Source organism: Heterocephalus glaber, unplaced genomic scaffold (genome assembly GCF_053883595.1).
Source record: "Heterocephalus glaber isolate CG9 unplaced genomic scaffold, H.glaber_assembly_v1.0 deba00001509, whole genome shotgun sequence".
Taxonomy (NCBI): domain Eukaryota; kingdom Metazoa; phylum Chordata; class Mammalia; order Rodentia; family Bathyergidae; genus Heterocephalus; species Heterocephalus glaber.
Genome location: NW_028258325.1, coordinates 57,596,681 through 57,623,974, shown reverse-complemented (window position 1 = coordinate 57,623,974; position 27,294 = coordinate 57,596,681). Strand labels below are relative to the sequence as shown.

General features: G+C 34.8%; 1 protein-coding gene across 1 annotated transcript in view; it reads left to right on the top strand.

Annotated features, from left to right (window-relative positions):
* The window catches only part of LOC101703973 (transmembrane protease serine 11C-like), a 50,373-nt gene extending 33,547 nt beyond the window's left edge, over nucleotides 1-16,826 (top strand). Inside the window, 4 exon segments of the mRNA XM_087187145.1 lie at nucleotides 9,288-9,459; nucleotides 10,568-10,827; nucleotides 11,734-11,876; nucleotides 16,665-16,826. Coding sequence (XP_087043271.1) covers nucleotides 9,288-9,459; nucleotides 10,568-10,827; nucleotides 11,734-11,876; nucleotides 16,665-16,826 — 737 coding nt within the window.
* The last annotated feature ends 10,468 nt before the right edge of the window (nucleotides 16,827-27,294 follow it).

The following is a 27,294-nucleotide window of genomic DNA, read 5'->3' as shown; positions in this document are numbered from 1 at the left end:
CAATACAAAAATTCATTGGGAACAATAAGAGACCCAGAAAAGCAAAAGCAATTCTAGGTAACAGAGACATGGCAGGGGGTATCACAACCCCCAACTTGAAACTATACTACAAAGCTACTGTGATAAAAACAGCATGGTACTGGCAAAGAAACAGACCTGAGGACCAGTGGAACACATTAGTAGATGCAGAAACAACTCCAGACACACTCAGCCATCTCATCTTCAATAAAGGAGCCAAACACCCTCACTGGAGGAAAGATAGCCTCTTTAATAAATGGTGCTAGAAAAATTGGGTTTCAACTTGCCAAAGATTAAAACTAGATCTATATCTCTCACCATGCACTAAAGTAAAATCAAAATGGATCAAAGATCTAAATATTAAAACAGAAACGCTGAACCGGCTGGAACAGAGGCTAGGTAGAACTCTTGAAGACACTGGTGTAGGAAAAGATTTTATGAACAAAACCTCAGTTGCCCAAGAACTAGCACAAACAATCAACAAGTGCAATCCCTTGTTATTAAAAAGCTTTTGCACAGCAAGAGAAACTACCAACAGTGTGAAGAGACAAACCACAATGTGGGAAAAAATTTTAACCTGCCATTCCTCAGACAAAGGTCTACTATCTAGAAATCTTTAAAGAACTTAAAAAAATCAGACCTCCCAAATTTAAAGACCTAATCCAAAAACGGGCATCTAAACTGAACAGACATTTCTCAGACAAAGAAGTAGAAATAGCAAATAAACATATGAAAAAATGTTCAACATCACTGGTCATTCAAGAGATCCAAATGAAAACAATGTTGAGATTCCACCTCAACCCATAAAAAACGGCTGTTATGATGAAATCAACCAAGAACAAATGCTGGCAGGGCTGTGGGGAAAGAGAAACACTGCTCCACTGCTGGTAGGAGTGTAGACTGGTGCAATCACTATGGAAATCAGTATGGAGATACCTCAAAAACTAGGACTGGAAGTCCCATTTGACCCAGCTATTCCCCTGCTGGGTATCTTCCCCAAAGTATTAAAAGAATCATACCACAGTGATATATGTTCACCAATGTTCAAAGCATCACAACTTGTAATAGCTAAAACTTGGAAGCAGCCTAATTGCCCATCAACTGGAGACTGGATAAAGAAAATGTGTAGTTTTTTACAAAATGGAGTACTACTCAGCCATCAAAAATGAGAAATTACATTTATAGCTAAATGGATGCACATTGAGTCAATACTCTTAAGTGAAATAAATAGGACACACATGTAAATACCAAACAGCTTCTCTAGTGTGAGAAACTGAAAGCGTAAATAAGGACTAAACCATATAACAGATAATGTGAAATAGGAAGAAAAGGGGAAAAGGGGAAGGGGAAGTGGGAGGGGTAGGGCAAAGGAAAGAAGGGAATGGAATTAACATGAGAAAATGAAAAAATGGAAACAAAGTCTTTGTACATAGGGAGGGATGGAGGGGTTGAAAGAAGAGCGGGGAATGGGGAAAAAATAAGAACCAAGAGGCATTATGTAAAGGTACAAATTTCTAATGGTGAATGTCATTATATTGTATACTTAAAATGTACCAATAAAATTAATTTTTAAAAATTATGATTTTCCTTTTGTCCTTCCTATTTTTATGTCTTCTAACCTACTTCATTTCTACCACCCTGAGATTTTTGTCCTTTATTTTTAAGGGATGCAGGGTGGTCTAGGGTTCATCTGCAAGGAAAAGGGAACCTCTCTGTATTTTTTCTAAGACCTTTCTTATATCTTCTTTCAGTTATTTTAAATATTTTACAGTATTGTTTATAAATAACTATTAGAAAAACCACCTTTGAATGAAAGTAGGTTTTTTAAAAAAATTCTATAAGATTCAGTGCATTGCTTTTTGGCTCCTCTGATACCCATGTTTCCTGAGGAAATGTTAAGTCTACCAAAACATGTAGGACATGTAAGAGTTAGTACTTCAGAATGTCTTTCAATAAAGCCAAGAATATACAGAAAATGATATTTTCTTAAATATTTTTCAAGTACAATCTTCAGCTCAGAGTTTGAAATATATATTACTAAATAATATACCACATATTAGACACTGCCCAGATACTTTAAGTGTAAATAGTAATAAGATAGTACAATAAAAGAGGTCATTAACAATAGGGCACATAAGATATACTTCCACAAAAATATCCATAAAATAAAAATGGCTTATCATACTGAATGTTCTTATTTTCTAATATCTCTCAGAAGAAAAAGGCATTATACTACCTATCATATTTATTTGTGATAGTCAGGTATTAATTTTACATCTTAATACTAAATCACTCCATGATTTGGTGAGTCAATTCATTTCATTGAAATAAATTTCAGAGAGAAAAAAATTAATGCATTCATCACAAACAAGTGGGTATTACCAGGTAATGGTTATTAGGCATCAAAAACAATGATTGGCAAGAGAATATGAAGTAAGGAATAACATACAAAAAGGACAAGAAGTAAAGCTACTTAGAGAACCTACCTTTTCAGATGAGTCTTAAAGAAAGCAAGGGCATAAAATGAAAGGAAAACACAAAGTCTACTGGAGGAGATTCAGAGACATCTTCACAAGATGTCTAGGTACCTGAAAGAACAAAGCCAGAAATTTTCAAACTGAAAATGGTAGTCCTACATATTAACTTTCTGTTCCATGTATCTTCAGAAGGGTCCCTTGAAGCACAAGGCTAGCACATCACAAGCCTAAGATGTTATCACATACACTCTCCATGAATTGCTCCGTCAACACGAGTGTCCGAGAATGCTCCTAAAGGCATGTCTTGTCCTCTCCTCATCACAACTTTGGTACCACTTCCAGGGCTCAAAATCAACAAGGCTTGAGTTATATGAAAAGCATGGGTAATGTCCAAATAAAAACAGAAAGTGCTGATTTTTCTTATTTGTTGAAATATGCAAAAAAGTTGAAAAGAAATGGAACATATTTAAAACTATCACTTGCACATACAACACAGTATTGATTTAATTAAATCTAATATTTAATCTCAAAATGGTAATCATGAAGGTAATACTATAAAAACTATCTATATTACTCTGAGTAATGACAAGTGATATGTAATGTCTAACAACAAAGTTAATTTTCAGTCTGATTAAAAACATAAATTTTTTGAGGCTAGATATGAACCAGGTGACCAACTCAAACCTGTAGTAAGTGAAGAATCCAAATTTGTTCAGTCGAAATCCATGCTTTCCTCCTTTACTTTTTTAATGCAGACTGGTCATATTATAGCTCCAGAGCAGGGGTGTGTGTGTGTGTGTGAGAGAGAGAGAGAGAGAGAGACAGAGACAGACAGAGACAGAGAGAGAGAGAGAGAGAGAGAGGAAGCATGAATTAACTTCCATGGTAGAAGATGGTGATATCTGTGTCATGCAAAAATTTTATAGCAGCTATTTTGCTTTTGCTCAATAAATCTACGTACATTTATGCACATTTATGGTTTTACAGTTTTCAAAAATTTATCAGATGATTATTTTTGAGTGTTTCATAGAGCATAATGTGAGCATACAGCTTAATTCCACTATATTTTTAATGTTAGAACCCTAGGAAAAATAAGATTAACCAACTAATTTAATATTTGGATTAATGTAAAGTAACAAATTCACCTAAGTAGTTAAAGCCCATGAACTACATAAAATTTATAAGTGAATCTACCATCATTGTAAAATTCTTCCTTATACTTAGAGTTATACAGTTATGTGTTTCAGATTTCTTCTTTCAAGAAAAATATATTCACTGGATATTGGACTTTTGCATTTCTTACTTCCTAACTCTGGCCAATGTGGACATAGTTACGAGCACTTGACACCCCACATCTAGAGCAATTTAATCAGTTTCCAACAGTAGGGAGTGATAGCAATTTTGCCCTGGGTAAAATACATTTCTGGGCTCTCTCCCAAAGAGTATTAGAACCAGATATTCTAATTTCTACATTTATGTTAAGTGATTTTCCTTGGTAAATCCAATTTTCCATGCATACTTTTGCCATGGCATTTATGACACTGATTTTAAATTATACACTTAGTCATCTGTCTCTTCCACCAGGATGTAAATTAATTGAGGTTGGTATTCACGTCTACTCTGACTCTTGGTCTTAGGGAGAAGACCAACGCACAATGCTGAACTGGTTTTGTTTGTTTATTTGTTTGTTTTTTCTTTCCTTTTGGTTGTTGTTTTCTGACAAGATTTCCCTATGTAGTCCAGGCTGGCCTGGAATTTGAAGTCACCCTGCCTCAGCCTCCTGGGTGTTGAAATTACAAGTGTGCACCACCTCACCCATCCTGCTGAGCAGGTTTTTAAAACTGCTTTGTCTTATTCTGATTTGATTCATCTCCTTTTTAGTAGCGACAAGGCCAATATTATTTTGTCACTCCCTTTACATTGTACATTGTAAACAGAGTATCTTAGGTTACGTTGTTGACTTCTTGGTGCAGAGGTAACGCCAAGGAGTTCCTGCCTGCATTTCCAGCCAAGAGACTTAAGAGAAAGGAAACATAAATAGCCACAGTGGTGATTCGGTCTGAAAGAATGGTAACTTCAGTCACTTCCCCACTCCCTGTAGCCTGTCTCCCACCCACCCAAATGATAATACAACCATGAAAAGTAAATTATAAGTCAAAAACATTTCTTCTCTTTAGCAAGTCATGCATTAATAAGGAAAATTTCAAAGAAAGAAATCACATCTTTAAATATAATAGGTTTTTTAAATAATTAGTTTTTACAGTGTTGGACCTAACATTCATTTTTTGATATATTTTACAGTGCATACAAATTTCAAAACTAAGCCCCAGAGATATCCTATCAAATTAAAAATTAGCCCCTGGAAGGCACCTTTGAAGGATATATTGAACCTGTGTGAGCTTTCTGTTCACAGAGGTGTGGCTCGTGTCTTCTCATCAGAGTCCAGGTGGACAGCTGAATGGCTCTTTCCTTTTTGATTTGACAGCTGACTTTCTGGAACAGAGTTCTTTTGTCTACCTGATTTATTGTGCAACCTAATATGAGTGTGCAATTGTAATTCTGGTAAGACTGAATACTCCTTCTTGGAGTTTTAGAAATCCAATGGCATAATAAAAATGAACCTATATTGACATTTGTAGTACTTAATTCATATATCACCTAGAGATTTGTTTTCAAAAAAGGAACTCTTTTTGAAATGAGTAGTAATGACCAGTGGGTTTAAAATTCCCTGTATCTTAATTGTGGAACAGGACTCATTTGTTTGGTCTCTCCTTGTACATTTCCCACATGAATTGAACAGGTTTGCCATTTTGCATGGATAGAAGGTACATAGCAAAATTATCTGGTATAAATAATTTCATCCTGTAACACTCCCTAAAATGATTTGTCTGGCCAAGAATTAGCAGACAATGTTAAAATCTGCCCCCATTGCTGAATTAAATTCCTTTCAACCTAAAATGAATTGGAAATGAGATGTCATGCTTAACTGAATGTCCCAAATAATTAAAACATACCACACAAAGAGTATTAATTTTAGAAGTACTATAAAATGCACTCAAAACAAAAATGCACTAAATATAAAAATGTATATGCTCTCTCCTACTTGTAGTATTGTCTTATCCTGGTTTCCCAAGAAGTAGAACATGAAACACAAACTTGCATGTAGTAGATTTGAGAGTGAGTTGGTCATCACTAAGAGCACCTGTAAAACCTTCCCTGGGACCTAATGAACCGTATTTAAGAATTGTATTCCCAGTGACTACATGGGAAGCTTTTGGCCATTAGCTCTCATGTTACATTGGTCACTGGCTCTGCCAACATGAATCCCCACATTTCTTAATCATCCACCTAGAAGTACCTTGTTGGTTTCTTCTGGCAGAAAGTGACAGTGCTGAGTTGAAGAAGATACCTGTTCAGGTCCTCCAAGTAAAGCTGACCCAAACTGAGATAGTCATCACAACTGTGGCAAAAATAAAAGATGAGCCAAGTGGATTAAAAGTGAACATAAAAAGATGCAATTACGTTAAGTTTTCTACTGCTTTGGGTTTAAGGTATAGTAGAAAATCACCATATATTGTAGTACTTTCCAGGACCAAGAACTTTTCTAATAAGTTCTAATAGAGAATGTGAAAATCTTCTTTAGCAATAGAAAATGACTACAAAGATTATATTAATCTCATGCTACTTTATAAACATAGAAATGGTATAGTCAAGATTGTATTAAATGACTATGCTTACAGAATATTTCCAAAAATTGAATAATTACTACTCATGTTGAAATAAATTGTGTTCATGAATGTAATTTTCATTTTTTCCTTTACTTTTAGACATTGCAATGCCAATGGCAGAAAAATCTTCTCAACACCTGTAAGTTCATCAAAAGTTATTTTTCTATTAACTTTTAATTCTGTGAATGACCAAAAGATCTCCCCTTGAGAGTCTATTCAATATGCATAAAAGTATAATGGGAAGCTTGCTTTCAGAAACTTGTTTTAAAGTTACTGCAGTTGCCCTTAAATCGCCTGATACTGTATCGTGGGTTTAAAATGAAGGACACATCATCACGTGCTATCATGGGCAGAGGGGACCTAGGGACAAGCAGTGATAATGAAGAACATAGAATCTGAAAATAAATGTTTTGCCAGCAAGAAGGGGACCAAGAGATGGAAGGAGGGAGGCGGGAGTGGAGGACAAGGGGCCTTAAAAAGAATTAAGATCTGTTATGTACATGGACCAACCCCACATGATAAATGTAATCATTATGTGCTGCAAACATGTTTTAATAAAAATTTTTAAAACAAAAGTTAAAAAAACTCTAAAATAAGTACATATAAGTTTTAAGTCTCAGATCTGCAACATACAAAGTGGGATACTTTATATAGGTTATTTAACTTGTGAAAGCCTCAGTTCCAAATTGTGAAAATAAAACAAGGTGACACAAGTAAAGTACTTAGAAGAATATACATGCTTATAGCAAGCACTCAGTACATTCCAGGCATTTAGATTGTATTTCTTTGTTTGCTATGTAAACTCCAGACCTTGGAACTCACCCTGGAAATCTTACCTCAGTAGATAATCTGAGTGCAGAGGAGAAAGCTACCTCACACACAGCTTCTTTCTGCTGGTCAAAGCCTTCAGCTTCCTCTCTCCCACTATCTATCCTGGGAAAGCAAGCTGACAGGAAAAGTATTACTTTAACCTGAGGACTTATGGGAACAGCCAGATTGCAGGAATAGCCCTCCAGAGCCAGGTGATCCAGAGGTCACCACTCGCAGAGTCCATCATTCCTGGCACTATTATTTCTAAGAAACTTGGGCAAAATTTAAACACAGCCATATTAGATTATTTTTCTCTCATCAGTTTTGACAGAGAGAAAAATCAATCTATCCTCGAGTAACTTAAGACAGTTTAAGGTAAATTATTTCATTAAAAAAAAACTTTAGTGGACATAAAATTTAAATTCACAAGTGGGAATTTGTCAGGTTCATAGGAGAGAAATAGTCAAGCCAGGAATAAAAGCAGCAGTAAGAGATAATCCAATTTGTCCCACCTGGATGACTACGCAACCTTTCATATGAGTACTCTATTTGACATATCTAGGATTCTGATTGTACTTTTAATTAAAAAGGAAAGTTAGGCAAAAAAATCAAACAAATCTAAACAAAGAATAGAACTTTGGTATATGACATAATAAAGCATTTTGAAATGCAGTAACAGACAAAGGAGTAGAAATTGGAAGGTGAAGCTATAACAGCTCTGTAGATTTGCTGAGCAACCAGCAATCTTGATTACATTCTTCAAATCCTTGAAATGTACCATATGATTTTTTTTTGACATAACAAAACTATGAGGAACTGTGTAGGACATCACAGAGGTAATAACAAGGCAGTACAGCAGAGGTGGTGGCTGAAAGCTTAACAGACACAACAACCATGAGGAAGGAAATCTTGGAATGGAAGAGGATGCATGGGTAGAAACCAAATGAGAATTACCAGTAAAAACAGAAACAGGAAAGCAAAGTTGCCTAGGGGAGGTTCCTAGCCCACAGAGAACCATCCTTGTTTTTATATTCCTCTGAAGGAATTTGAATAAAAGCCAACTTCCTTTAGGAGTTGTCCAAACAAAAGGGAGGACAGGGAGGAACCAGCATACCTCTGGGTCCTGGATTATTTGTTTTTATCCTCTGTAGCACAATCAGTGATAAGGAGTGGAAATACCGAGAGAAAGAAAAAGGAGCTGCATTCAATGAGTCACTAAGAGACACAAAGGCTCCTGTTCAGCTGAGTGATTGTTGTGAAGAGGATGCCTTAACAACCTAGAATATAACCTAGAATTAAAAGCAATATACAAATGTAAAGACATTGGCGGCCCACTAAGGCCTACAGAATAGTCTATATGGAGTATACTATATAGACTTAACTTCTATAACATTTGTTGATATACAATATATACCCTATGGTAGATTCTGGAGATACATCTTTTTTGAAAGATATGGTTCTGGCTCTCTAAAGACTTTTATTAATGAGACGGCAATCTCCAATAACAGGTACCATTAACTCTTAAGGACAAGTTCCACATGTTAGTCTTGGTAAAGTTAATCAAGGGAATGGGAAGGGGAAACAGAGACAGGGAGACAGAGACAGAGAAAAAGACAGAGAGCAAGAATTACGGAGAATAATGATGAAGTTGTACTATTTCTGCTGATTTGCTTTAGAATTGAGTCTAGCAGTTACTCTGATCTAAATAGACAACAAAGCAGAGTCCTGATTCATAGAAGCTGGGTGGCTGTCTTCACATATCATTCCTTTTATCCAGGTATTGTGTTGCAAGTTGAGTGGGAAGACACTGCTATTTACTCTGTGTCTCATAAATATCTCCTTCATATTCATGTTCATTCATACCTCCATATGAATGTTTTCATAGCACTCATTACAGCAACCTCCACTAACATTTAAAAAGCACATTTTCCCTTTTCAATTTAGCAGCTTATGTAGCTATTATCTTCTACACTCAAACCTATAATTAAACCTAACTCTTACGTGAGGCCATGGGAAATCATATAGACAAATGGGGACACATAGTGTAAATGATGGGTATACAGAAAGAAGGCAAGGACTGTATTGAATGGATTCTCAGGAAACCTCATGTCAGCAGTTACATCTATCCTAACTTCTCTAAGACTCTGAACATTTTCTCAGGTAATAGTTAATAGAGACACATATTATGGAGAGTTTGTTTACTACAGCAATACACATGCATAAGCAACATGAATACTAATGCTATTTTGAGCAGGTTGTGGACAACGCACAATAACTCACACTGGCAATAAAATAGCAGGGGGGCAGAATGCAAAGGAAGGAGAATGGCCCTGGCAAGCAAGTCTACAACAAAACGGTGTCCACAGATGTGGAGCCACTCTGAGTAGTAACAACTGGCTTATCACTGCTGCTCACTGTTTCGTAAAGTAAGTTCTGGCCTTTCAGATTCCTAAAAGCCTGATAATACCTGTCAACTGCATAGCCATAGAACCATGCTTCCCACTATCCTGTATGGTGAAGTAGAGCCTCTGAATTACTCAATGATTTATCAGTGAAATGGATGTAGTCAGCCTAGAGCAAGGTTTTTCAATAGTGGCACTAGTTACATTTTAGGCCAAATAATTCTGGAAAGCTGAACAGTGCATAATTGAATTTTTAGCAACATTTCTGTACTTACCCACCAGTAGCGTCTCACAGGATGGCAACTGAGATGTTTCCAGACATGACCAAATGTTTGGGGACAAAGTGACCCCAAATTTGGAAACACTTAGAGTCATTCACCTCAAATTCATTTTCAAAAACTTAAATTCTAAACTGAGCATGCATGTTCTTTTTCTATGTCATCATTGTTATAGTAGATTTATATCCACAGCCTTATTTGAAATGATTTCTTCAAAGGATGTATTGCTGCACTGAAAGTTTGCCCTTTTGTATCCAAAAGACTTTTACACTTTTGTTTGATGATTCTTTTCATTAACTCCACTGGTTTTCTGTCGTAGTAATTGCTTTTTTAAAAAATCCCACTCCAAGCTTCAGTTCTCTTCATCTGTGCTTATTATGTTGATTTAATGAAGATTTTGAAAACATTCCAGGAGCACTATTTTTTGTATTTAATATACAAATCTTTGAATAATAAATAGTAAAAGTCAAAAGTATTTTATTTATAGCTTTTAATGGTTAAAAGAGAATTTAGGCTACTTTTTAAATTTCCATAAGTTTACTCTATCTCATATCCTTGTCCACTTATTTAATCTCACTAGCTGTATGTTTATCTTTCTAAATCCCTGTTAGTATTTTCTATTCAAACTAAGAGTAAAATGTAGTTTCCATAGGTTATCTTTTAAAGCATCATTTATTGTATTATTCAAGGTTTATTCATGTCATCATTTTTTTCTTTTATACATGGCTTTATTTTTGTGTGCTTATAAGTATCATGGAAACTCAAACTAACTGAATTGTTTTCCAATGGAGAAGAGATTAACTGGTATAACTCCAATATACAGGACTTTTAATAAGTAAATCTATTTTCTTTAGCGCCAATAAACCCAAAGATTGGAATGTTACTTTTGGACTTCTCTTAAGTGATCCAAAGACACAACAAACAGTCAAGAACATTATAGTTCATGAAAATTACCATTACCCTGCACATGAAAATGACATTGCTGTTGTGCACCTGTCTTCACCAGTACCATATACAAGCAACATCCGAAGAGCGTGTCTTCCAGAAGCTACTTATAAATTCCCTCCCAATTCTGAGGTAGTGGTCACTGGATGGGGAACCTTAAAGTCCAACGGTGCGTTTCTAATCTCCTTGCATGGCTTGAGTTTTAGAAGTTAAAAAGAAATTCAGAATTACAACTGAATCTGAAAATATTTTCTCTGGATCATTTTAAAGAGGATAACATGTAATGGATTGAAAATTACCCTCAATGTCATTCATGAAAAAATTATAATTTCATAGACATTTATTATAATTCCCCTTAAGATGGCAGTTTTACAGTATTATTATTTGGATACATAATTTATTTTCCTCCATCTCCTTAATTTTAACAATAAACACTTATTTTAATTATCACTTTTGTTCATGGTTATTTTCTAGGCAGCCAGAATACTTTAAAGGATAAAGTAGGCAAATATTCCTATTTTCTTAGCTAGGAAAAACCTTTCATTTCACTTGAGAGATTGAGCATTTTTTATGAAATGAAATGAATAATGCTCATTTATATACATTCATCCCCATGACTCTAGTAATGTGAAGATTTTGTGGCTATTTATGTTCATAATTGCATTTTAAAAGCAGAAAAACAAACTTAAAATTAACCCCATGAATTAGAATTTTAGTGCTACTTAACTGAAAATCTAAAAATAATCATGAAATGCATGCTTCTGGGTTATGAATTTTTAATTTTTCTTTCTAGGGCAACATGTAGCGACTATAAAATTCTCAAATAATTTAATAGGAAAAAATCCCATCAAGGATGTAGATGCTAAAAATTTCTAAAAATGCTAATTTTTAGCAAGAGTTTGGTATGTTTATAAACATTAGTTGCTTCTTTGTCACTAAGAAAGAAGGAAAAAAGTTTAATTAACATACATGTTTTACATTGATTTGGAAGTTGTACATAATATTAGATGCTAGTAAGTTAGCCAGAGCAATTAATACTGACTTTAGCAAAAGTTTTGTCATATTCTTTCTTCAGGAAGAAGTCCTAATGTACTACAAGAAGGATTTGTGAAAATTATAGATAACAAAACCTGCAACAGTAGCAAGGCATATGATGGAATGGTCTCTCCTGAAATGCTATGTGCTGGGTTCTTGGAGGGACGTGTAGATGCCTGCCAGGTAAATCTGCTTAATGCATTTGCAAGAATTTTTTCTTGCAGTTTTAAACTTCCAGTTAACCAGTTCAATTTTCTCAGTGTTTAAATACTTCAGTATGTTTTGTAGCCAAAGTATATAATTAAAATGATATTGATGTCATATAGGTCTCATTAAAGGAATGAAGTACTAAATCACTCATCCCATTATAAAAAACTGAGAGTCACAATGGGGAAGAGACCCAATTAGAAAAAACAATGAAAAGATTAAGTAGAGTGCTGGTTACATTAGTTTGATTGATCTTTCACTGAGAAATACAACAATCCTGGAGCTTTCATAACCTGGCTCCAACATTCTAAATATTTTATTTAACAAAAGTTATATGGCATCTACATAAATCAGATAATGTTTTAAGTTCTTCACAAATATTAATTCATTCTACTTATTTTTTTTTAATGACAAGTAATGTTTATTGAATATTCACAGTATACCAAGCACTTTTCTAGGCGTTGTATATACTGACTTATTTAATTCACATAACAATTCTGATTAGGTAGTACAGTTGGGGGGTTTTGTTGTTACTGTTATTTTTGTTTGTTATTTTCAGTACTTGAGATTGAGCCGAGGGCCTTCTTTGCATTGAACTGCATCCCCAACCCAGCTGGAAAGATGGAAAACTGATATGTTTTAATATAAGACTACATTGTTAGATTTAAAGACAGGGTTGATCCAAAGTATGCTGCCTGTTACCCTTGGGCAAATCAGTTAAGCTCTTTGAATCTTATTTTACTTCTGCCATGATGATTCTTATCCTCCTCTCTAAGAGGGAGATTGTGGTGGGTGGTGGTGGGCAGTGAATGTGAAAATGCTTTGCAATGGAAAACCAGGAGGCAGCCAGGAGTTCCCAGGGAGGGATTATTAGTCTGATTCATCGAATTGTATTTCACTGGTCCACTGGTTGGGTTACACTAACTAGAGCCTCTCTGCCCAGGCTGTAGTGGGCTATGAATCACCTGATGGTTTTGTTAAACTCTAGACTCAGTAAGTCTGTGCTACAGTCCAAATTTCTGCTTTTCTAACAAGATCACATGTGTTGCTGAGGCTGCTGGCCTGGGAACCAAAATTTGAGTACTAAGAAAATACTCAAAGGAGAAAGTTTTCCATGCATTATCAGATCAGCTGAAGGGTGTGGATCTTCTCTGGTTTGTGCCTTCTACTCACCAGCAATGCTAACCAAGACTTCTCAGGCTTTCTCTCCTGCCCTTTCTTGGGGCCTCTCACAGGGAGCTGGTAGCCTTGGGCAGGATTCCAGTAGGCATTCATTCATTTCCACAAATAATTCATTCTACTTATGACAGTCCTCTGCAGCATGCTTGTACTATTGTAAACCCTACTTCTCAGATGAGGAAACTGAGACAAACAGATTAAGTAACTAGTCTAAACTCTCACAGCTGGTAAATGACAGAAATGAAATTTAGATGCAGAGAATTTGGCTCCAGTGTCCATACTCTGAATTCTATACTAAGCTACAATTCTTTATGCTTAATATGCTTCGAATGCCCCATTCATCTTTATAAGCAATAGAACTGGAGCTAATAAAAGGGCTAACATCATTATCAAGGCAGATAGAATCAGTGGTAAATCATTTTATTCATTCATTCATTATAGTAATCATTTATTGGCCAGTAACCATATGCCAAACCTTGTGCTATATATCGGGAAATTGTAATAAATAGAGCATATTCCTGAACTCTCAGAACCACCAGAGATGGAAACAAATATTTACAATACATAATTATCTCTAATTAGAAATTTCAATCTTTCCAATTGTTCCACTAAAACTATTCTTTAATAGGATAGCATGAAGAGCTTAAATCCTCTCCCTCTCAATTTCTTCTCAGCCCAATGACTTCTAAACTTACACAGCCTGGAGCCCATATTTTATTTTTTCATCCACTGCATCCTTTGATGATTTCATCTCCTAGTTCTTCCAGACTGATTCTAATAATTTTTAATCACAAGATAAACTGTAAGCTTTATTTGTTCTCACATATGAGCTTCTAAGCACACCTAGAAGAAATCTTGCCCTCTTGTAAACTGAAGTCACTTATTCACAGGTGTGTCCCTAACATAATTTACATTTCTTTCAGGAATCTTGTATTATGCTATGCCAAACCATCACTATATACTTTATGTGCCTATCCTACCATGCCCTCATTTTTCTTAGCATGTATTTCTAACCAGAAATAATAGAAGCAATCACCTGAGAACCCCCTTAATTTCTTTTCAGCCTAATACATTTATATTTGGACATATTCTCACCTTCTATGTTTAGGATAAACAAGTTTCTTCTACTATTCTCTTTTCTGTATTCTTCACTCAGTCTCCTTCCATCTATACCAGAATTTTAACTTTCTATTAATTTTAATTTTCTCATATATTTCTTAAACTACCCCAGGTTATTGAACCATTTTCCACATTTTATAAATATTATCAAGTCTCTCCCAAACTTACGCTGAGAAAAATTCAGCAACTCAATCCAAAAAAGAAAAAAAAACCCTGATTTAAAAATGGTCAAAAGACCTGAATAGACATATTTTTAAAGTATTCATCCATTTTTTCAAAGAATTCAAACAAGTATTTTAAAAAGTACTCAAGATCAATAATCATCACAGAAGTACAAATTAAGACCACGTAGAAGTATCATCTCACATGTTAGGATGGTTATGTTAGGATTGTCCAAAAGACAAGAAATAACAATTGTTAGCAAGGATATAGGGACAAGGGGATCCTTGTACACTGCTGATAGGAATTCAAGTTGGTAGAGACATCATGGAAAACAGTATGGACATAAATAAAAATTTTTTAAAAGAAATTGTTGTTGATTGAAAAGGAAAAAAAAGGAAAACAGTATGGACGTTCCTCAAAGCACTAAAAATAGAACTGCAATATGATCCAGCAATTCCACTTCTGGGCATATATACAAAGGAAATGAAACCAGTATTTCGAAGAGATATCTTCACCTAAGTTCACTATGGCACTATTTGCATCAGACAAAATATAAAAATAACCTAAGCATGCATCAAAGCATTGTTTATATCATCACATTATACATAATATTCATAATATATCACATATGTTATATATCACATTTTATGTCACATAATATATAACCCTATCTGTAACTAAATGTATAGTCACAATAGCAGGATTTCCTGATTTATGGATAAACATTCCATTATAATGAAGTGTTTATTCATAAAACAGGAAATCCTGGTATTTGTGACAATAAGAATTAATCCAAAAGATACTATACCAAATGAAATAAGCCATATACAATAGGACACTTAATGATCTCACTTATATGTGTAATCTTGAAAAATCTAACTTACTGAAATGGAATATCATAATCATGTTGTATTGTATACTTGAAATTTGGTTCAAAAGATCTTGTGTCCTTTCACAACAAAGTAATATGCGAGGTGTGAATGTTAATTCATTTGAAGGTATTACTTCAATATGTATACCAAAACATCACATTGCACAGCTTAAATATATACAATGTTTGTCAATAATATTTCAAGTTAAAAAAAAAATACACCTGTCTGCGAACAGTTGATACAGATGTGGTCTGGTGTAGGTGAGCTCAGATGTCAAAAGGAACAGAACAAAGAACGGAGGGATTACCACCTGTTACTCACCATTTACTCTAAGAATTTGAAATTCATAAACTTAGGTTCATAGTGACATTTATTAATCTGTAAAATGATAAGAGTTTAGAATGGCTACCTGGAAAGTAAGTTGACTAGAAACATTAAAAATATTGCTAATACATAATTTTGTAACATGATTTTATTTCCCAGTGTAAGGTTGGGCACAGGATACAGAGGTGAGGAAGGTAAGGAGCTGAAAATGGTATCGACAGAGTGGAAGTATGAGTGACTTATGAAAATGTAGCTGCATAAATAAAGATGGGAAGGAAGAAATGAGCTGGTACTAGTAGAAAATGAAGGGCTATAGCACTGGAATTCCTAACGAGGTTGAAGAGCAGATGTAGAGTGAAATTATAAGTGGAACAAAAAAACTTAGGGGGTTGGACATGCAATCATAGTACTGAGTAATGGTGTTTCAGAAATGGAGCAGATCCAGGAGATGACAAAGTGATGTAGAAAAGCTAAATTAAAATGTGGATGATCAAACTCAAGAAAGCAGAGACACTAGTCAAGGGGCTAAGATATTAGATGTATCATCTCATGGATGCTTAAATTATCCATGATGATGGGAAAAATTAGAAAAAGAAAATACAGAGTCTAAAGAGTTCTATCAATTTGGGAAAAAAATGTACAGATCAATAGATGAAAACTATAAGTGCACAGAGGAGGTATAACAAAGTTTACACAAGAATGAAGAGCTTAGTGTTGGTTGAAGGGTAATTACAAACCTTCCCTTTTCACCAGCCTCTTACTGGAAATAGGGGGCTTGGGGGAGATAATCAGAACATTCTTCAGTATGCTAATAACCGCATAAGCAACTATACTTCCAGTAGCTCCTTTGGGTGATAACTGAGTTGAAACATTTCATATCTGTTTTTTATTGTTGTATTAGTATACCCAAAGACATATGCTGATTCTTGGATTTAGGTAAATAATCATAGAAAACAAAAATATTCTAGATTAGTATCATGTAAGTACTGAAATTGGTTAAAAAAAAAAATTTCTTTCATTTGTCCTTCCTGGGTTTTACTACAAAAGAAAAAATATTCAGCATTCACCTTTAAATGACAGTAATTGTACATATCCTTTTTCTCTCCAGGGCGATTCTGGTGGACCACTGGTTAGTGCAAATTCTAAAGGAACCTTGTTCCTTGTTGGTATTGTAAGCTGGGGAGATGAGTGTGCTCTTCCAAACAAGCCTGGTGTCTACACTCGAGTGACATACTAGCGAGACTGGATCATGTCCAAAACCGGTCTCTAAGGCAAGAAGTCCGATATAGATTACAGCTGAATGGTTATATGCTTAATATGTTTATAATTCCCAGGCCACATTTATCTTAGATATCACCTTTTCTTATGTACATTTAATGTTGCACACCTAAACACATACAATTTTACTACTATGAAAAGTGAAACAATTTGCTTCAGTGAGACTATAAACCTGGTCAAATAATTTTACTTTTCATTCCTTTTCAGATGGAAAATATATGAGCAAATATAGTTTGAGTTTTAAAAAAATATTTTCTGTTAATTTGCATATCCATATCTTTTGGGAAGTCACTGAATGGGTATTAGCAATACATTGTCTTCTGAGACAGTCCTCTGCTGATGAGTACATGGATCCCACAGTATCTATACATTTATAGGTTGTTGTCAAGGGAGTTGCAGCAGTGCTGCCTGTAAGAATTACTCAGGAAAATCTGTCTACCTGTTTTCTTTCTGGACCCTATCTTGGTGCTATTGCCTTCTCTATTTATGGCTTCCTTAACTTGAGTGACAGAAAGCCACATGACAGTTCCATAGGTGTACTGAATGGATCACAATGCTGTGTACTTGTCCTTGTGCTCTTATGAGTGTGAAAGTGAGACCAGAAGATGGTTCTCACATGTACATACAAAAGCAACATTCTCCTCAGATGCATGGGCTTTAATATCTCATGCAAATAAAGCCATACTGCATCTCTCTAAACTCTTAAAATGCCCAGTAATATGAATTATGAACCAGAATAAATAATGTGGAAATTTTACTTCCACTTCATTCTTCTTTTGCTAGTAAAGAAACATCCTAGCTGAGAATACAGGATATAAATGAATTATTATGCCAAATCAACAGTTGATTTATCCAAAATATTTATCCAAAATATGACCGCATCAGGCAGTTTCTCAGAGTGTAGTTCATCAGTGTCTCTAAAGGAGTTTTTCCTCTTTCTCATCACTAACAACTTATAGCTACCACTAATATCCTTCATAAAGATAGAAATTTTTTCACAGCATCTCCCCAAAATTCCATTATTAATAATAGTAGCTAACATTTATTGAATTTCCATTATGTAGCAGACATACTTTATTATTACTACTTTGAACGCATACATCCCCAGGATGATAGTCCCCTTGTTATCTCAATTTTATAAGTAAGGAAACTATAAAGAAGCAACTTGTCAAAGATCAGAGAGACTACAGTTGACAAGTGCATTCCAGAGCTCATATTTTTAATATGCTGTATTATATCACAAGGTTATAACTAAGGCCCTACCTAGTGCAGTATTCTAAAATGTAGTATTTGTAAGAAAGTTTATGGATGCATTAACACAATAGCTTTATTATTTAATTGCTTTTAAAATAGTGTGATATATCTTGTTGTAAGTTCATAAGAATTAGTATTTCTATCTTGTAGTATTTTAGATATTAAGTATAAGCCAAATAAAACTTTATATATAGTGGTCAAGATTAACTTAGCTTGGATCCAGGAACTACTGCTGTCTGGTGGAGGGTACTTCTTGATTGGCAAACCCTTAGGTCAGGTTAGAAGGATTTTCAGAAAAAAAGTATTGGATAGATATTTTTAAAGTAACAGTTAAATCCATTTTCCACTGCAAAATGTGCTGCCTTCTAAATCAAAATAATGTTGTTTAAAATAATATAATCACAATAAACAGTAATTCAAGATTTTATATTTTCAGGTGTTTATTAAGCTGTAAGACACATATTTTGCATGCTTATCTTGGAGAAAGAAATATGGGCTATAATTTAAGTTATTAGTATTCCTCTTTACCTACTTTATTTACAGTTTTATGTAAACAGTATAAAGTTTCTATGGGGAAGAATGTCCAAAATATTTCATTTTAACTTAGAAAATAATTTAACATGAAGATTGACATGTTAGGTTTGCAAAATTTCAGAAGGTCTCTACAAATGAGTCTACTTTAAGTCAATCATCCTGCCCAGTGATACACTATATAATAGTAGATTTCCTTTTTCTCTCTACAAGTCAAAATGGTAGGGAATCACAGTAATAATAATGTCTTCCCATCTGGGTAACAGTGTCATAACTTCTGGGTCTCTTCACATTGGGCATTTCAGCTATAAACAGTATCCAGCAACAGTTTAAGAGAGCACATGCAAAAGAATGAAATTGGACACTTACATCATACAGAAAATGTAACTAAAAGTTAATATTAAAGACTTAAATATAAGATCTGAAACTGTAAAACTCCTATAAGAAAACATCAAGGGGAAGCTCCTTGACATTGGAGTGGGTGATGCTTTGTTTGGATAAAATACACTATGCACAGGCAGCAAAAGCAGAATCAAACAAACAAAAGCCTCTGTACTGCAAAGGAAACAAAATGGAAAGGTAACTTACAAATGGAAGAAAATATTTGCAAAAATAATTTCATGGGGGTATAATAGCCATCTATCCAAAATATATAAAGAACTTACACAACTCAGTTCCAAAAGGCAAAAAAATCAATAATCTAATTTAGAAATGATGTTAATAGACAGTGTTTCAAAGAAGATAAACAAATGCTTGACTGTTTTTAAGCCCCATCCTTTTGTAACTGCCAGTAGCTGAGTTATCTGGCATCTAGTTCAATGTCTTGTGATTGTTCTTAGCTGTGTCTTTCAGACTCCCTCAGGGGATCTAATATCTACTAGGATCAGTTTGATTACAATTTATAATCCTTTCTTAATTTTGATCTTGAATTTCTCTCATTTTTACTCTCAGTGCTACTTTTCAGAGTTCTTTTGCAGGGCATACTGCCTTTATGCCAAAGGAAAATTCACGTAAGTTTACTCAGAATCTTTTTGGCACAATTGGCTTATTTCCTCTCAGGAGATTTTATAGTTTGAGTAAAAACCACTGATGTCCCCAGTAATTTTTACCAAGAGCACTTTTCACCAAGTAAACAATAAACGACAAAAACAGGAGACTTACAGGAAGATGGCAGAGTGGAAAACAACAGCAAATCAACCTCTCCAAGATTTAGAATCCAAATACTGGAATATAACAACTTGGGGAAGAAAAGAAGAAGGGAGGTGGATCCCCAGGAACCAGGAAGGATCTGAAGGGAGAATTGGAGCCCACAAGGAAAGTGAAGAGGCAGGCCTCAATGCAGAAAAAGGAGGTGGCAAACATCACCTGCCTGGCTCCCAGCTCACAGCATAAGAAGAGGCTTTAATCTACAAAGATAGAGTGAGGGTAGATAACTCCAGAGGCCTCCAGGGAAAAATGCACCAGTGGAATGAGCAGTGGATACTGTGAGCTACAACAGGTGGTGAGTGACTCTAGTCCAAACAGCGCTTGGAGACAGTGCTTGGCCAGACACCATTTTAGGGAGAGGCCAAATTAATCTGGGACTCCCGGTGACTGGGTAAGGCACAACCACAGGACTCATCCAAGATCAGGGAGCTAAGCTGAGGCTGGCAAGAGACACCCAGAGTGTTGCAGGCTGAAGAACACAGGCTGCAATCAGAGGCCAGGATCAGCCTGAACTTCTGTGGAGTTGAAAGCATCAGAATTGGCACCAAGCCCTATTACTACTGCAGGCTTCTAGGGATTATCAAAACTGTATCTGAGTTCTGTCTGCCTCCTTTGTCTACCAGTGACAGTGAGGACACACCCTGAGTTGGACAGTGCCACAAAACAGTAGACCCCAGAAGATAACCACAGGGTTGAAATCACAAAGAAATGTCTTTTTTTCTCTTCTTTTTCATATTTGCTTTCTTTTCTTTCTCTGGTTGTTTTTGTTTTTTTCATCAGTGTAAACATTATTTTTAGGTTTTTATTCTGTGGTTCTTGTTTTTGTTTTTTTCTTCTTTCTTTCTCTCCTGTCTTATTCACAAGTTTCCCAAAGCTTAGGTAATCTTCCTTTGTCCTTCAGCCTTGCTTCTAATCTGTTTCTTTTCTTTTATTTCTCTATTTTTTTCTCTTGTCCCTTTTAAATTTTCTCCCCTGAGAGTAAAATCACTCTTTTGAGGGAATATTTACTGTATATAATTTTCTGATTTATTTTAGATTTTGTTATATAACTATAAATCTTGTACCTTTGGTTAATTGTGACAAAATAAGTTTTTCACTTTCTAGACTGTGCTTGATGCTATTGTTATTACTGACTGTACTGCTTTAACCAAGGTGACCTAGTTTTTGTGATCAGTTGTTCTTCCTTGTATGCCAATACTGAGATTATCTAGGGGTCATAAACAATACCACAGTGACAGAGCCCACCGTCACTTGTCGAACAGCACCTGAATGGGGGAGTGAGGATGAAGAAAAAGAAAGACACAGAGATAGAGTCAGCTCCCAGAGAGATTGAGAGCGCAAGTTTATTTTTTCTGGATCTTTTATACACTGAACAGGCTGTGGCTATTTTTAGTCCTGGCCTTGATACAGAAACGCCCACTTCTCTTTTCTTTGGAATTTCCCCATTCTCTAAAATTTCCCTGTTCTTTTAGTTCTTTATATCTCTGGGTAAAAGAACATTCATCATGGCACAGGACAATCTTTAAAGATAAGCATTTGGCTTGGCAGGGACAGAGTATTCCCAGAGCTGATATCTTGTCCTTTACGGTGGAGGGCAAAGTTAAAATGGAATGTTCATAGCTAACACCGCCTTCCACACCACAGTCCAATATGAGAGAACTGGGCACTAGGCCAAATAGGCAGCAACTTCTTATCCCTAATAAATTGAAGTGGCAAGATCTTGAAACAGACTCAAAAGCCAAAAGCCAGCTACATGTAGAAGACATCTCTGAAAAGTAATCATTTCCTAAGGAAGTCTCAATAATAGTAATAAAGATATTTACCATAAGCAATTTACAAGCATCAAAGCAGAAAACAAATGAAAAAAATAGATAATGAGAAGACATTGAAGAAAGATGCAATCCCAGACCTCCAGCTCACCCAAGGCAAATCCAGGGGCCACTGAGGTAGATGAAATCAAAAGCCACCCAGCTGAACTTTCTGAAATGATAGGAGCAGAAGTAACAAAGCAGATGAATGAATTTCTAGAAAAAACAAATCAGAGATAATTTCACAGGATAACTAAAGAAATGATGACCATAGTAAAGGACATGGTCAGTGACTCTAGAGCAGATACAGATGAAAAAAAAAATAGAGAAGCTGAAGAAAGAGATGAAAACAACAAATGCTGAACATAGGAAAGAACTGGATTTCAGGAAACAGATTCAAACAGATATCCAGGAGATTAAAATTCTATTTAAAGTATACACAGCAGAATCAACTAATATAAGGACAGAATATCAGATCCAGAATATCAGACTGATTGCAGTTGGTGATTATCAAATGAAAGAATTCTTAAAAATAGCAACAGATCATAAAAGCATCAATCCAATATCTGCTAGACAATGAAAAGAAAAATAACATAAGATTGATCAGAATCAATGAAAAATCAGAAGATAGCACAAAGTACATAAAAAATTGATTCACAGAAGTAATAGCAGAAAACTTCCCAAGCATGGAAAAATAATTTTGCATACAGATAACTGAGGCATAGAGAATTAGCCGTGATCAGAAAAAAACTACACCAAGGCATATAATAGTCAAGATTCAAGAATTTCAACACAATAACATAATTTTAAAAGCTGTTAGAGAAGAGAAACAAATCACATATAAAAGAAAGCCCATGAGAATCACAGCAGACTTCTCAACACAAATCATTAAGTCAAGGAGAGCATACAGTGAAGTATTTCAAGCCCTAAAAGAAAACAACCTCCAACCCAGATTAATTTACCCTACAAAATTATCTTTTAAAATTGATGGAGAAATAAAATACTTCCATGATAAAGAACACCTGAAGATATTCATGACTACCAAACCAACACTCAAAAGATAGCTAGAAAAAGACAATGAAGACAATTCCATGAATCCCAATAGAATGAATTCACCAGGCAAGGCAAGCAATTAAACAAAAGGGAAAGAAAGGGAATCAAAAACAGGAAACTAATATGACAAGGATAAGCATATATATATATATATATATGCATACACATATCAGTAAATGGTCTCAATTGACCAATCAAAAAAAACAGATTGGCAGAATGGATAAAGAAACAAGATGCAACAATATGCTGCATACAACACATTTAACACAAAAAGAAATTCGTATACTGAAAGTCAAAGGATGGAAAACAATGCTTCAGATGACAGAACCCTGGGGGTAAATAAAACAAAACAGAGGTAGCTATTCTATTTGTAGACAAAGTGGATTTAAAACGAAGACTGATTAGAAGAGACAGAGAATGTCACTACATATTTGTTAAGGAAACAATCCAAGGGGAAGAGATAACAATCATAAATATATATCCACCAAGTACCAGCACACCAAAATATATAAAACAAACATAATTGAACATGAAAAATCAAATAAGCACTAATACAAGTGTAATGGATGACCTTAATATGCCACTGTTACAAATAGACAGATCAACTAGACAAAAATTTAACAAAGAAATATCAAAGCTGAACCAAACCTTTAAACAAATGGACTTAGTAGATATCTACAGAGTGTGCTACCACACAACAACAGAATACACATTTTTCTCAGCTGCACATGGGACTTTCTCCAAAACAGACCACATACTCTAGCTCATCAAACATGCTTAAGTAAAAAGGAATTTAAATTATCCTATGTATATTATCAAATCATAGTAAGGATCTAGTAATGATCTAGTAAGGAAAATATGCAACAAATAATACTACATCACAGATATTAACCTCTATATATGAAATTACTTTATAACAAAGGCCCTTTATATATGATGTCAGCAGAGGGACTGGAAGAAAAAAGCAGAGAGAAGAGATTTTCCTAATATTTTATTTAAAAATTATTTTATTAGTAAATGTTTATAATACATGATTACATTCCTCATGGGAAGTTGGTGTATATGCAAGATACATCTTAATTTGTTTCTCATTCTCTTCCCCTCTCCATTTCTTGGTCCCTTTCCCTCTTGCAGAAGATGTATTTTCTTATTTCCTACTATCTATATTTTATTTTGCTCTTGATACTTTGGGTTTCTCATATAAGAGAAACTAATATTTAAGTTCATGTATCTATTTATTTCACTTAATATTATAATTGCAATGTGTGTTCATTTTCCCAAAGAAAAAAAAATGGCTCAAGTTTATCCTTCTTTATGGAACAGTAGTACTTCATGATGGATGAATACTGTACTTTATTCACTTGTCTGTTGATGGGCCACTTCCAAGATTTAGCTCTTATGAGTTGTGCTGCTATAAACATAGGCATGCAGGTATCACTATAATATGATGTCTTTAACTCTTTCTGGAAGATACCTAGAAAGGAATTGGTGGGTCAAATGGAATTTCTATTTTAGTTTTTTGAAGAATCTCCAAAATTATTTCCATAATGGTTGTACTAGTTTATATTCCCACCAACAATTTAAGATTGTGTTTTCCCTGCAGTCTCACCAGGACTTATTATGAGACTTTATAATAATAGCAATTCTTTGTGGAGTAAAATGGGAACTCAGTGTTGTTTCATATTGCATCTCCATGATGGCTAGAATTGTTAACATTTTTTTCATGTATGTATTGGCCATCTAAACTTCTTCTGAGAAATGTCTATTCCTTTCAGTTGCCCGTTTTTGAGTGAGTCTTTTATTTTGGAGGATCTAGGTTTTTTTAGTTCTTTATGCATTCTAGATATTAGTCCCTGGTCTAAGGAATAGATTACATAAATTTTTTCTCATTTTCTATATTGTCTCTTCACTCTTGTTTGTTTCTTTTGCTATTTAGAAAGCTTATGACTTGATATGATCCCATTTGTTGATTCTTCATGTTATTTCTTGCTCACTTGAGGTTTTGTTCAGAAAGTCTTTGCCTACTATGTCTATGACTTCAAGAGCTTTACCTATCTTATCTTTAGGCACATCGTTTCTGTTTTAATATTTAGATCTGGATCCATTTTGATTTTACATGGGGAGACACATCAGTTTAAACACGTCAATCTACGTTCAGTCTTCTGCATGTGGATAGCCAGTTTTCCCATTTCCAGTTGTTAAAGAGACTATCTTTCCTTCAGTATATGTTTTTGGTCCCTTTGTCAATAGTTAAATAGTTGAATATGCTTTGGGTTGTTTCTGCATCCTCCATTCTGTTCCACTAATCTACGTCTGTTTTTTGTCAGTACCATGCTGTTTTTATTGCTGTATTCATTTGTAATATAACTTGAAATCCAAGATTCTGATGCCTCCTTCTTTACTCTTGCTGCCCAAGTTTGCTTTTGCTATTCTGGATGTCTTCTGACTGCATATGAATTTTAGGCTTGTTTTCTCTAGTTATGTAAGGAATGCTATAGACATCTGTATTGGGATTGTGTTGAATCTATATGTGAGCTTCAGAAGTATGGCCATTTTGACAATATTGGTCCTGCCATCCAGGAACATAGGATATCTTTCCAGTTTCTGATATCCTTTTCAATCTTCTGTTTTGAGAATGCTGTAGTTTTTAATAGTAGAGATCTTTTACTTCAATTAGGCTAAATGCTAAATATTTAATTTTTCTTGATGCTATTGTGAATGGTATTGCTTTCTTCTTTCTCAGTGAGTCCATTATTAATATACAGGAACACTACTGATTTTTGTGTATCAGCTTTGTATTGTACTACACTACTGAATTTCATTATTAGTTCTAGGATTCTCTTGGTGGAATTTTCTGGGTTTTCAATGGAAAGGATCATGTCATTTCCAAAAAATGATTATGACTTCTTCTTTTCCTATACATATCTCTTTTATTTCTTCCTCTATCCTTATTGCTCTGGTTAATTGTTCAAGTACTATATTAAAGAGGAATAGTGATGACAGATATCCTTATCTTGTTCCTGATTTTAGAGGGAAAGCTTTCAGCTCTTCTGCATTTAATATGAAATTGATAATAGATTATCATAAATGGCTTTTATCAAATTGAGATAAGGTCCTTCTAGACCTACTTTCTTCAGAGTTTTATCATGAATGGATGTTGGATTTTGTCAAAGGCTTTTTCTGTGACAATTGAGATGGTCATGTGATACATATATATATACACATATGTATATTTATTGGTACATTTTAGGTATAAAATACATTTACATTTATCATTGGATGTTTGTACCAGAACATGATGTATCTTAGTTTTTATTTTTTCTCCCATAACGTGTACACGCTTCACCCCCTCCACCCTTCCAGATTTACACAGAGATTGATTCCATTTTTTTTTCTCACAATTTTTCCTTTCCCTTCTTCCCTTTCCCCTTCCCCTTCCACCATCCCCAAACCCTTGGACCTTTTCTTATTTCAAATTGTCAGTTATTCATTTTAATCATTTTCATCCTTATTTACACTTTCAATTTCTCACACTAGAGAAACTATTCAGTATTTATACATGTGTGTCCTATTTATTTCACTTAAGAATATGGCCTCAATATACATCCATTTAGCTATAAATGTCTCTAGTTTCTCATTCTTTATGGCTAAATAGTACTCCATTTTATAAAAAAAACACATCTTCTTTATCCAGTTTCCAGTCTATGGGCACTTGGGCTGTTTCTAAGCTTTAGCTATTACAAACTGTGCCACTATAAACATAGGTGCACATATATCACTGTGGTATGATTCTTTTAATTCTTTGGGGAAGATTCCCAGGAGGGGAATAGCTGGGTCAAATGGGACCTGTAGTGCTAGTTCTTTGAGGTATCTCCATACTGATTTCCACAGTGGTTGCACCAATCTACATTCCCACCAACAATGGAGAAGGGTTCCTTTCTCTACACACCCCTGCCAGAATTTGTTATTGGTTAATTTCTTGATAGCAGCCATTCTTTCTGGGGTGAGGTGGAATCTCAGTGTTGTTTTCATCTGCATCTCTTAAATGACCAGTGATGTTGAACATTTTTTCATGTATTTATTTGCTGTTTTTACTTCTTTGTCTGAGAAATGTCTGTTCATTTCAGATGCCCATTTTTGAATTGGGTCTTTGAATTTGGGATCTGTTTTTTTTTCAGTTCTTTATATATTCTATACAGTAGACCTTTGTCTGAGCTACAGCTGCTAAATATTTCTTTCCACATTGTAGGTTGTCTGTTAGCTCTGTTGGGGGTGTCTCTTGCAGTGCAGAAGCTTTTTAATATGATGAGATCCCAGTTGTTGATTCTTTGTGCTAGCTCCTGTGCTACTGAAGATTTGTTCATAAAGTCTTTTCCTATGCCAATGTCATCCAGAGTTCTACCTAACTTATCTACCAGCAAGTTTGGTGTTTCTGACTTAATATTTAGATCTTTAATCCACTTCAATCTTAGTTTACTGTGCAGTGATAGGTATGGGTCTAGTTTTAATCTCTGACAGGTTGAGATCCAGTTTTTCCAACACCATTTATTAAATACTCCATCTTTCCTCCAATGAGGGTGGTTGGCTCCTTTGTCAAAGATGAGGTGG